The sequence below is a fragment of the Palaemon carinicauda genome, chromosome 8 (assembly GCF_036898095.1).
Source record: "Palaemon carinicauda isolate YSFRI2023 chromosome 8, ASM3689809v2, whole genome shotgun sequence".
Classification (NCBI taxonomy): domain Eukaryota; kingdom Metazoa; phylum Arthropoda; class Malacostraca; order Decapoda; family Palaemonidae; genus Palaemon; species Palaemon carinicauda.
The window spans coordinates 138,543,048-138,554,980 of NC_090732.1; the positions used below are offsets into that span (position 1 = coordinate 138,543,048).

An 11,933-nucleotide genomic window follows, 5' to 3' on the forward strand; every position below is an offset into this window, starting at 1 on the left:
ATTTTCGTCGATTCTTGAAAGCTTGCCACTGCAAGGGCAGCCAGGATTCACACTCACGGTAGGGAGAACCTTGAGAGCAAAGTTTTCCCCTGCATGTTGGGAAGAGCGTGTGCCGGTCTACAGAAGGTGACAAAAGCCACATACTGCAGAGCCTGCCACAGCCTACACAACATCGCATCTTACGAGTAACTTTCTCCTCCATAACAAGCACACAATCTCTAGTACACAAGCACAAGAGAAGGCAAAGGGCTGCAGCGTAGAGAGCGGAGTGTAGCACAACCATCCACGTTGAGCCGAAGCGAATGAATGAGGAAAGCGGGCTGGCAGTGGGGGTGGGGGGGTGAGGGAGCTAAGCTCCTCCCCATACCGCCAGCCAACCATTCAGCACAACTGCCTGGTTTTCTTTCTCTTTGGCCGTTTTCAGCTGCGCTGAAGCGAATTCCTATATTAAATGATTACGAGTTTTGTATATCGCGTCAGAACAATTGACCAATTTTGCTGTATGTTTTTATAAACAAACTGGCACATACCCATATCTTAAAACCAGATAAAGATATACCTGTTACTCCTCTTAAATTATACCACCAAATAACCAATATTTTCAAAATGCTAAATTAAGTCGAGCTGGAGAGTCTGGTCCACATAGTGTACTTAGCAATGGTCATGTGAAGGGCTGGTTACAACTATCTAGGTGGTTGATGTTCCTTCCATGACAGAACAGAGTGAGAAAGAGAAAACATATTTCTATTTTTCAATTAGAGGTCAGGAAGATGGTGGCTTTGATCATTTTAGCATGATGATTACAAGTAAGATGACAAGGTAAAATTATTCAAATGTTATACTGTGAAAGTTGGAGTACATTAAGGAAATAAAGAAAGGAATGGAGGATGGAAAAAGTCTAAAATGAAAAAAATTATAGTTTGGCTCTCTAGAAGGGAAATCAGCCAGAAATTATTTTTATTATAACACCTCCACAAGAGATATACAATGCAAAATGGAAAAGGGTTTTACTTGTACTTATGGATCTTGAGAAAGCAATGGCCCAAGTATCAAGACAAACAATTAAATTGTAGAAGGCACTGGAAAGATTCAATGAGCAAGTGATGATGCTACAGTACTTTATGAGAGAAGAACTTGAGAGAAGATATGGGTGTGATTAGCACAAAATTTTAAGGTAAATATTAGTGATCATCTAATATTCGTGTTATTATGCCATAGGTACATTAACACCACCTCTGAGTTACATATACTGTAGTTACATATCTGGTCCCTCAGAGTTTTTAAATCATAATTTTAAAATAAAGAAAAAAAACCTGGGTTAGGTAAAGAAGCTAGATATCTAGATAGGATAAGACAAAAGGGAACGGACATATTTAAAAGCAGAGCAATTAACCTGAGGACAGAATGGTTACTGGAATGTTGAAGGAAACCTTTAATACCAGGGTAGTGTTCTTGGCCCATTACTTTTCATACTATATACACATGACATGTGGTTTGGCCTAGAAAACAAGCTTGTTGCATATGCAGATGATGCTACTCTTTGCATCAATTCCATCCCCTGAATGTAGATCTAGGGTTGGTGAATCCCTTAATAGAGATTTAGCTAGAATTAGTGCATGGTGCAAATTATGGGGTATGAAGTTGAATCCTAACAAAACTCAAAGTATGATTGTAAGTAGGTCAAGGACGGTGGTTCCTCAACATCCGGATCTCAGTATTGATAATGTTTCTTTAAATAAGTATGACTCTTTAAAATTTTAGGTGTGATTCTCGACAGTAAATTTACTTTTGAGAAACATATAAGGTCTGTGTCTTCTTCAATTGCACAAAAAATGATATTTTAATTATAAAATAAATTTTTGAATATACTTACCCGGTGAATATATAATAGCTGCAACTCTGCGGCTCGACAGAAAACACACTAAAAAAACTCGCGAGCGATCGCTATGAAGGTTGCGGGTGTGCCCACCAGCGCCACTATCTGCCAGATACCACTCTTGCATGTAAACAAACCCTTCAATTCTTCTCGTCCCGCTGCGTCTCTATTGGGGAGGAAGGGAGGGCCTTTAATTTATATATTCACCGGGTAAGTATATTCAAAAATTTATTTTATAATTAAAATATCATTTTTAAATATTTAACTTAGCCGGTGAATATATAATAGCTGATTCACACCGAAGGCGGTGGGTAGAGACCAGAGTTAATTAAGTTTACAGCATATAAGCTAAGAGTTTTTGACAGTTATCAATATAACAAAACCAAAATATATAGGTACCTGGTAAGGAAGTTGACTTAGACGATTACTCTGCCTTATAAGTCTGTCTTCCTCACGAAGCCCAGCGATCCTCTTAGGATGCTGAAAGACTCCCAGGAGCTGAAGTATTAAGGGCTGCAACCCATATAACAGGACCTCATCAAACCCTTAATCTGGGCGCTCTCAAGAAATGACTTTGACCACCCGCCAAATCAATCAGGAGGCGAAAGGCTTCTTAGCCTTCCGTACAACCCAAAAAAACAATATTAAAAACATTTCAAGAGACAGATTAAAAAGGATATTGGAATTAGGGTAATGTAGTGGTAGAACCCTCACCCACTACTGCACTCGCTGAACGAATGGACCCAGTGTGTAGCAGTCCTCGTAAAGAGTCTGGACATCTTTTAAGTAAAATGACGCGAACACTGACTTGCTTCTCCAAAAAGTCGCGTCCATAATACTTGGCAGAGATTTATTTTGCTTGAAGGCCACGGAGGTTGCTATATCTCTAACTTCGTGAGTCTTAACCTTAAGCAAACATCGGTCTTTCTCATTCAAGTGAGAATGAGCTTCTCGTATTAAAAAAATCTGATAAAATATGACAAAGCATTCTTTGACATAGGCAATGAAGGTTTCTTAACTGAGCACCATAATGCCTCAGATTTCCCTCGTAATGACTTAGTACGAGCTAAATCGAACTTAAGAGCTCTAACAGGACATAATACTCTTTCCAGTTCGTTGCCTACGATCTCTGATAAGCAAGGAATATCAAAAGATTTAGGCCAAGGACGAGAAGGCAGTTCATTTTTGGCCAGGAAACCAAGTTGAAGTGAACAAGTGGCTTTTTTATGTAGAAAAGCCGATGTTCTTACTGAAGGCATGAAGTTCACTGACCCTTTTAGCCGAAGCCAAGCACACTAGGAAAAGTGTCTTGAGGGTGAGATCCTTCAGGGAGGCTGAATGTAATGGCTCAAACCTGTCTGACATGAGGAACCTTAGGACCACGTCTAAGTTCCATCCAGGAGTTGCCAAACGAAGTTCCTTAGAGGTCTCGAAAGACTTAAGGAGATCTTGGAGATCTTTATTGTTGGAAAGATCTAAGCCTCTATGTCGAAAGACCGAAGCCAACATGCTCCTGTAGCCCTTAATCGTGGGAGCTGAAAGGGAGTGAACCTTTCTCAGATGTAAAAGAAAATCTGCGATTTGGGCTACAGAGGTACTGGACGAGGACACAGATGCTGACTTGCACCAGTCTCGAAAGACTTCCCACTTCGACTGGTATACTCTAATGGTAGAAGCTCTCCTAGCTCTTGCAATCGCACTGGCTGCCTCCTTCGAAAAGCCTCTAGCTCTTGAGAGTCTTTCGATAGTCTGAAGGAAGTCAGACGAAGAGCGGGGAGGCTTTGATGGACATTCTTTACGTGGGGCTGACGTAACAGATCTACCGTTAGAGGAAGACTTCTTGGAAAGTCTACCAGCCATTGAAGTACCTCGGTGCACCACTCTCTCGCGGGCCAGAGGGTAGCAACCAACGTCAACCTTGTCCCTTCGTGAGAGGCGAACTTCTGCAGTACCTTGTTGACTATCTTGAATGGTGGGAATGCATATAAGTCCAGAAAAGACCAATCCAGTAGAAACGTGTCTATGTAGATTGCTTCTGTATCTAGGACTGGAGAGCAATAGATTGGTAACCTTTTGGTCAACGAGGAGGCAAAGAGGTCTATGGTGGGTTGACCCCAAGTAGCCCAAAGACTCTTGCCCACGTCCTTGTGGAGGGTCCATTCCGTGGGTATCACCTGACCCCTCCGACTGAGACAGTCTGCCAAGACGTTCAAGTCCCCCTGGATGAATCTCGTCAACAGGGAGATGCCTCGAATTCTTGACCATATGAGAAGGTCCCTTGCGATCTCGAGCAGCGTGAAGGAGTGGTGTTGTCTGAGTTGACCTCTACCACTTAGTTTCGAAGAAGCTTTCTAATATCATCAAGGCCAAGTGGAATGCTAATAGCTCCTTGCCGTTGATGTGCATGCTCTTCTGACTTGAGGTCCACAGACCCGAGCATTCCCGACCGTCCAGGGTCGCACCCCAACCCAAATCCGACGCGTCTGAGGACAACACGTGGTTTGGGTTCTTGACTGCTAGGGATAGTCCCTCTCTCAGACTGATATTGCTGTCCCACCATTTCAGGCATGCCTTTACTGGTTCGGAGACTGGGAATGATACCGTCTCTAATGTCTTGTCCTAGTTCCAGTGAGAGGCTAGATGGAACCGGAGAGGCAGAAGATGTAGTCTCCCAAGTGAGACAAACTGTTCCAGGGATGAGAGAGTCCCTACGAGAATCCAACTCCTGACTGAATAAACGTTTCGTTTCAGCATTAGTTGGACTTCGAGCAGGGCTTGACTGCGAATCTCCATCCCCAAATATAGAATAATCTGGGATGGGATCAGTTGGGACTTTTAGGTTGACCAAAAGTCCCAACTCCCTGGCCAGACTCAACGTCCAATGTAGATCCTGCAGACAGCGAAGACTGGACGATGCTCTGAGAAGCCAGTCGTCCAAGTACAGGGAGGCTCGGATCCCCGATAGATGGAGGGATTTTGCCACATTCCTCATGAGCCTCGTAAACACGAGAGGCGCAGGACTGAGGCCAAAGCACAGGGCTCGAAACTGGTACCCCACATTCCTGTAAACAAACCTCAGAAACGGTTGGGAATCCGGGTGTATAGGAATGTGGAAGTATGCCTCCTGAAGGTCGAGAGAGACCATCCAGTCGCCTTCCATAAATGCTGTCAAGACAGCCTGGTAGACTTCATCGTGAAGTTTGTCTTGACAATGAACACATTGAGCGCACTTGCCTCTTACGTACTCCTGCAGTGAACATGGCTGCCAAATCATTGGAGCCATCCCTGAGGGACTTGTTCCTGCAGAGAACGTGGCTGTCAGATCATTGGAGCCATCCCTGAAAGCCTTGTTTATGCATGACATAATTGTACAGCAAAACTTCAAAGGCTCGAAAATAGCTCTGAAGTCGACCTGTAAAATCTTGGAGCGTCTCATGGCCAGGCGCCAGGGAGAGTCTATGAGGTTTGAGAAGTCTATCTGGGCAGAGGCAGGAACTCCCAAGCCGAGAACTTCTCTCGTGTCATATCAGACTCTCGCTCTATAAGCCAGCTTAAAAGAAGGGAAAGCAAAGGCTGTCTCCCCCAAACTCCTCCTGGTGATAAACCAGTCGCCTACCAAACGTAAAGCTCTCTTAGAAGAGCGAGAGAGCACTAGCTTATAAAACAACGGCTTCGAAGTAGCTAGGCCTAGTGTAAGCTCTGACGTTTAGGCTAACGAGGAGCAGCAGTTACAAAAAGATCCGGACAAAGATCCTTAAAAATCAGCATGATTTATTTAAAGTCCATAGAGGGCTAAGCAGCATTAGGCTCCTCTCCGTCTGACATAGTCCTCAAGGGAATATCAGTAGGAGGGGGAACAGCAACTTCCTCATCTGAAGGAACCTTGTCCGACAATAGCCGAGTCTCAAGCAAGGGAGAGACCTACCGTGGTGGCAATGCTTTACAAGCAGAGTCCACACGCACTGGTGCATTAGTAGCGGACCAGGACGCAACGTCATGTAACTGCTTGACAGTCTGTGAACTGTCAACAACAACAGGTGCGTGAGGACGCACAGCGTCCACTCGAGACTGCTTTGACCGCCTAGACTGAGCAGTCAAAACAACTCTAGAATGCGGAGGTTGACGCTCAGCGTCAAAACAAGTCAACTCCGATTGTTGGCGAACGTCCTGAACGTCAACAGGAGCATCAGCAAGTGGCCTAACGTCCAAATGTGGCTGAAAATCCACACGAGACCGCATCGAGTGTGGTTCTAAACAACCTGACTGACGTGACTTGGCTACGCCAACGTCAACAGGACGCACAAAGGAACGTTAGGGTGGCTGAAGGCCAGGATCTCGATGAGATAAACGGCTAGGCTCAACGGACTTATCGGCAGAATAGTCTTCCATAAGGGAGGCAAGCTTATTCTGCATGTCTTGCCGTACAACCCATTTAGGATCAACGGGAATGGTTGCGGTAAGAGACGAGGGTAACGTCTGTGACTGCAAAACCTTGCCTACAAAAAGACTCTCGGAGTCTGTGTTACGCTTTTGTTAGGCGGCGAGCAGTCTTCCGATGACTGCATAGGGTCAGAGCTGTCCTAATAGTTAAAACCAGGACGCTGGACCTGTCCTGAAAGGACTGACTTTCGCTTAAAGGGCCTCGAAACCTTGTTCCACGGTTTCTTATGCGAAAAGCCTTCGGATGACGAGGAGAAAATCGTCTCTCTCGCCTTATGGTAGGGGTGATCTTGGTAAGATACACCTGATACCATAGAGGGAACGTCTGTTCGCTGATCAAGGCCTCTCGAACCCATAAGTCGTACGACATTACTTCTCCCCTGGGCTTGGGAGCTTGCAAGAGGTCCCGGACTAGGCGAACGACAGGCATGAACAGACGAACCCTCGGTCGCAACACTGATAACACTTTGCGCAATATCACTTTATCACTACGATTTTCTGTTTTGCACTTATTTCACTGAAATCAAATTTTTTAACAATTCACATTAGGTATGAATAAAACTGATTTCTACCTGAAGCACGCAATTCTACCCTCATCAAAAGGTTGTAATTGCGAAATCAGTCGTATATTGTAAGCACATTAATACCAGCAAAAAACAGTAAACATATTTTAAGATAAAAAAAAATCAGTGGCTGGGGAAGAGACTAAACACTAGTTCATTCAAAACTACGTTTTCAATCTCTCACCGTACAGTGCCTTGGGACGAGAATAAAAACTAAAAAAGTTTTATCCTTTCTCCCCGTACAGAGACTAGGGACGAGAGTAACTCGAGAACAAAGTTACTCGCTTGGGACGAGATAAAGATCGGAACGTTCTCTCTCCTCTCTCTCTCTCTCTCCGTCTCTATCTCTCTCTCTCTCTTGATTTCGCACCGAAGAGAAGAGCCCACTTACCTTTCGTCAATAAACAGGTTATTTGACCAAAGGAAAAAACTGAAAGGTTTTTCAATTAAAAGTTCCTTTAAAATAGACTTTAAAACATTTAAGCTTTGAAAGAAAAGAGAACAAAACGTCAGAATCGATTTACTCTTTCTGCAAAGTGAAACCGTGATACTCTCTCTCTCTATCGTAACGATAGAGCGCAAACTGCGTAGCATAAATAAACTAAACGTTACTTCATCTTTGAAACAGTACGAAGACTATTCAAAGAAAAAAACTATCATAAAATATCTACTAAAAATATTTCATTTAATAAGTTTTAAATCATTAGCTCTGTAAAAGTTATTTACGATTGAAAAGGGCTCAACGTTGTTTAACTTCGGTTTCCAAGTTAGGACCGCCTACTCTCAGGAAAGGTCGCATATAAACAAATCATTAAAATTTATTTTGATGTTTATTATAAATGGAAAGCTAATCGAAGAGGCCTAATAAAGGCAGTTGAGATATAAAATATATAGAGGAAAATCTATAATTAATTTATAACGTGATAAGATAATTGCTAAAAGCCTAAAACACACTTCCGTCTAAGGGAAGGATCGGCCATTTAAAAGTCAAAGAAAGTCCATACTCTCTCTCGTCATCAAAAATTAAATCTATCCAAAAACGAGTTCAAGATTTAAGATGAAGATAAAACACCTGCACTGCGAAAGCTCAAACCAAAATGAAGTACTTCACCAAATATGTTGAGAAAACTCCAGGTTCTACAGCGAGTATTGATACGTCTTGTCGTCAACGTCGACAGAGAAGAATTGAAGGGTTTGTTTACATGCAAGAGTGGTATCTGGCAGATAGTGGCGCTGGTGGGCACACCCGCAACCTTCATAGCGATCGCTCGCGAGTTTTTTGAGTGTGTTTTCTGTCGAGCCGCAGAGTTGCAGCTAATATATATTCACTGGCTAAGTTAAATATTTAAAAATAGGCTTATTGAGAAAGTCTTTCAAGATTTTCGGTGATCAATCTATTCTGAAGAAGTGTTTTAATTCTTTCATTCTACCTTGTTTTGAGTATTGTTCTCCTGTCTGGTCTTCAGCTGCTGATTCTCATCCTAATTTGTTGGACAGAAACTTACGGTCTATTAAATTTCTTATTCCTGATCTAGATATTAATCTCTGGCACCGTCGTTCAATTAGTTCATTATGCATGTTGCATAAGATTTTTCATAACTCTGACCATCCTTTACATTCAGATCTCCCTAGACAATTCTATCCTGTTCGTAATACTAGGCAGGCAGTTAATTCTAACAGCCAGGCCTTCTCCATCACGAGGCTCAATACTATGCAGTACTCTAGAAGTTTTATTCCAGCTGTTACCAAGTTGTGGAATGATCTTCCTAATCGGGTGGTTGAATCAGTAGAACTTCAAAAGTTCAAAGTTGGAGCAAATGCTTTTTTGTTGACCAGGCGGACATGAGTCTTTTTATAGTTTATTTATGACATATTTGTTTTTGATGTTGTTAATAGTTTATATATGACATGTCTGTTTTGACGTTGTTACTTATTTTAGAATGATTTATTGTTAATTTGTTCTCCATTTATTTATTTCCTTATTTCCTTCCCTTATTGGGCTATTTTTCCCTGTTGGAGTCCCTGGGCTTATAGCATCTTGCTTTTCCAACTAGGGTTGTAGCTTGGATAGTAATAATAATAATAATAATAATAATAATAATTATAATGTGTAGTGTTTCCCATAGAAACAAGGAAATTATAATCTAATGCTGAAATGATGGACCATGGGAGACCATAATGATAAGAAAAGTAATCTTGGATATTGTGTTTGTAAAGTGGAAGAAGAAACTAGATAAGAGGACTACACAAAAAAGGGATTTTGACGAAGGAAAAATCTATTTCTGGGGAGAGACCTGTGACGCCCGGTGAAAAAGTCCTTCTTTGTACTTTTTCTGATATAAATCTTCCAAATATACCAGAGAAAATTAAAAGCATGGAATGCAGAGGTTACAACCCTCGCGCGAGCACCTTGTTGGTGTCGTATATCTAACAAGGGCGTTTGTAAAACACTATTCACAGGCTGTCTTCCATTTAGATAATCCCTTCATCAAAGGGGGAGGGCCGTGACAGGCCCTAGAGAATACAGTTGGGTTACCCAACCGACTGTAAAAGAAGTTTTGTATAAGATAAATTATAATTTGTAAAAATTTTCAAATTCTTTCGGCAAACCAGTAGAAATAAACATTCTACTAATGATTAGTAAAAATCGTAATACATGACATGGCTGCAAAGTAATTGGGATTTATCATGCCCACTATTTATAAAAAATAATCTGATGATGAGTAGGATATGAAGTATTAACAAGATTATGCTCACATATTCAGAGGCCAGATAATTAAGTGAAATCTGAAAACTATACAGTTAATCAATAAAAGAAAAGAAGAGAAGTGGTATGCTGTAACTGGAAACAAAGTCCAAGTACAGAGATCATAGGCAAATACCATATATAGTAATAACTGTTTGAATTTTAACGGGAACCTTCGACATTTCAACGCTGCAATTTCATAAGGTTTGTTAACTAGAGCAAAGTGAAGTAAAACAGGATGGGCAGCTAAAAGGAAAGCAAACAATGGAATTAACTATGGAGAGTAGTTGAAGAGTAAAAGATAGAGAACCATGCATCTGGGGGCAAAGAATCTCCAGTACTGTCTGCAGTAAACAACCCATGGCAAATTTAAGCCAGTTACATAATAATTTTGATGATGAAGAAGAAATGGTGTGAATGAGAACTTTGATTAGATGGTACTTTCAGTGAAAATATGCAGATATATGAGAGAACAGAAATCATTTAATATTTTATGAAGGGAAAATTTGTTATAAACATCATATATACTGAATTATAACAAAACAAAGTATGGCTTTTAAAGTAGTCAGTAATAATAATAAATATGGTGTAAGCTAATAGTATAAACAAAAAATTATTCAAAAAACTTCAAAATACTGGAAAAAAGTAAAAATAAATTTTAGAGGAAAACATTAAAAAAATAGGATACCATTTGTTGCAAGACTAAGGCCAACAGCTTGGATATATATCAAAACAATGGGATACCATCTGTTACATGGCAAAGGAAACTAGCTTCGATAAATAGAAAGCAATAAAAAGGTCTGTCTAATTTTGTGCACTGGTGAGCAATTGATAAGATATGCAAAAAAACTCCCCTCACAGTGTAAGGATGAAGTAAACTTTCCATAAGATGATTTCAAATATGACTTTTAGTGTGAATGTAACCACTCATGGATTTCTTGATATATTACAGTTATACATGCCTAATTACTAAGTCTAGTACTGTAAATATTAAATATAAACACTGGTCATATTTCAAACCAATTAAGAAAGCAGTTACAAATACTTTACCTCTTCACGTTGAGCTTCAACCATTAACTCCTTATTAGTCATATTTGAAGCAATATCCGATTCTAACTCCACTGTCTCTAATGGCGTGGAAATGGGAACATCCGGAAAACTCTCAAGATCTTTTCTTTGATTAGGAAGTTCTTTATTGATAGATTCACTGGAAGTTTTAGCAATTTTGTCTTGACTGTCTTTTGCTTGCACATTTGGAATGCTTTGGGGACGTTCTAAATTCAGTAACATTTCACCACTACGCCTTTTTTTCCGTCTTATTTCTTGACTATTTTCATGCTGATTTCTAGTTCTTTTCTCACCACGATCAATTGTGTGCTCAGGCTCTGAAGGCTCAGCTAGTCCTTTAATTCTCAGGCGTTCTGCAGCTTTCATAAAAGAGTTGAGATCACTCTGTAATACATTCACTTCCCCAAAATACATGTAATCAAGAAGTGTCTCCAGTTCCTCACAACCAATGTCTGTTAAGACAATCATTAAATTTTTTTGTTCACCCACTTCAAACATTTGTTCAAAATAGTCACTACACGTTGAAAGAACAAATTTGTGAACAGGATAAAATCTTCCATCACAGGCTATAGTGGCATCACAGTACACTTCCTGCAAATAGAAAACAGAAGCTAAATTTCAAATCTGGATTATAATTGTTCAGCTATGTAAACTTTTATCATAAAAGCTCTGCTATGTAAACTTTTAACATTATATATCTTTAAAAAATACATAAAAAATAAAGTTTGATACTTATTGTATAAATATAGTCTAATACAAAACAACAAAAAAAGTTTTCAACACACATACAGTATGCTTTCGACATGGCCTTTCATTAGAAGGGGCTAGCGTTCGATCCCAAGTACGAGGCAGAAATTTATTTCTATTTGAACACGATGTTGTGTTGATATTTATCTATATTGACTCATTAGGGGTAATTTGAATGAATTACTACCAATTGTGTCACGTGGTGGGCCGGGAAATCGGGTAAAACTCGCTGATAAGAGACTGATGTCTCGCCAGGTAAATCCTCGGACAGCTGGGTAGCGTCAGGTTCCGATTTCTTTTATGGCCTCCCGTGGCATGGTTGGTTTCGACCTGGCCTTTCATTAGAAGGGGCTAACGTTCGATCCCAAGTATGAGGTAGAAATTTATTTATATATACATACAGTATATACATATATAAATATATACATACATACATACACAGTATACTCCGGATAGCAAGGTTGGTAGCGTCGCGGATTTCTATTATAGAGGT

The 11,933-nt window shown here is 40.4% G+C and overlaps 1 protein-coding gene across 4 annotated transcripts in view; it reads right to left on the reverse strand.

Annotated features, from left to right (window-relative positions):
• Positions 1-11,933, reverse strand: part of LOC137645973 (protein bric-a-brac 1-like) — a 90,218-nt gene that overhangs the window by 60,417 nt on the left and 17,868 nt on the right. For all 4 annotated transcript variants that reach the window (XM_068379065.1, XM_068379066.1, XM_068379067.1 and 1 more), the window contains exon 3: positions 10,676-11,284. In XM_068379065.1, the coding sequence (XP_068235166.1) occupies positions 10,676-11,284 (609 nt within the window). The remainder of the gene's footprint in view (positions 1-10,675; positions 11,285-11,933) is intronic.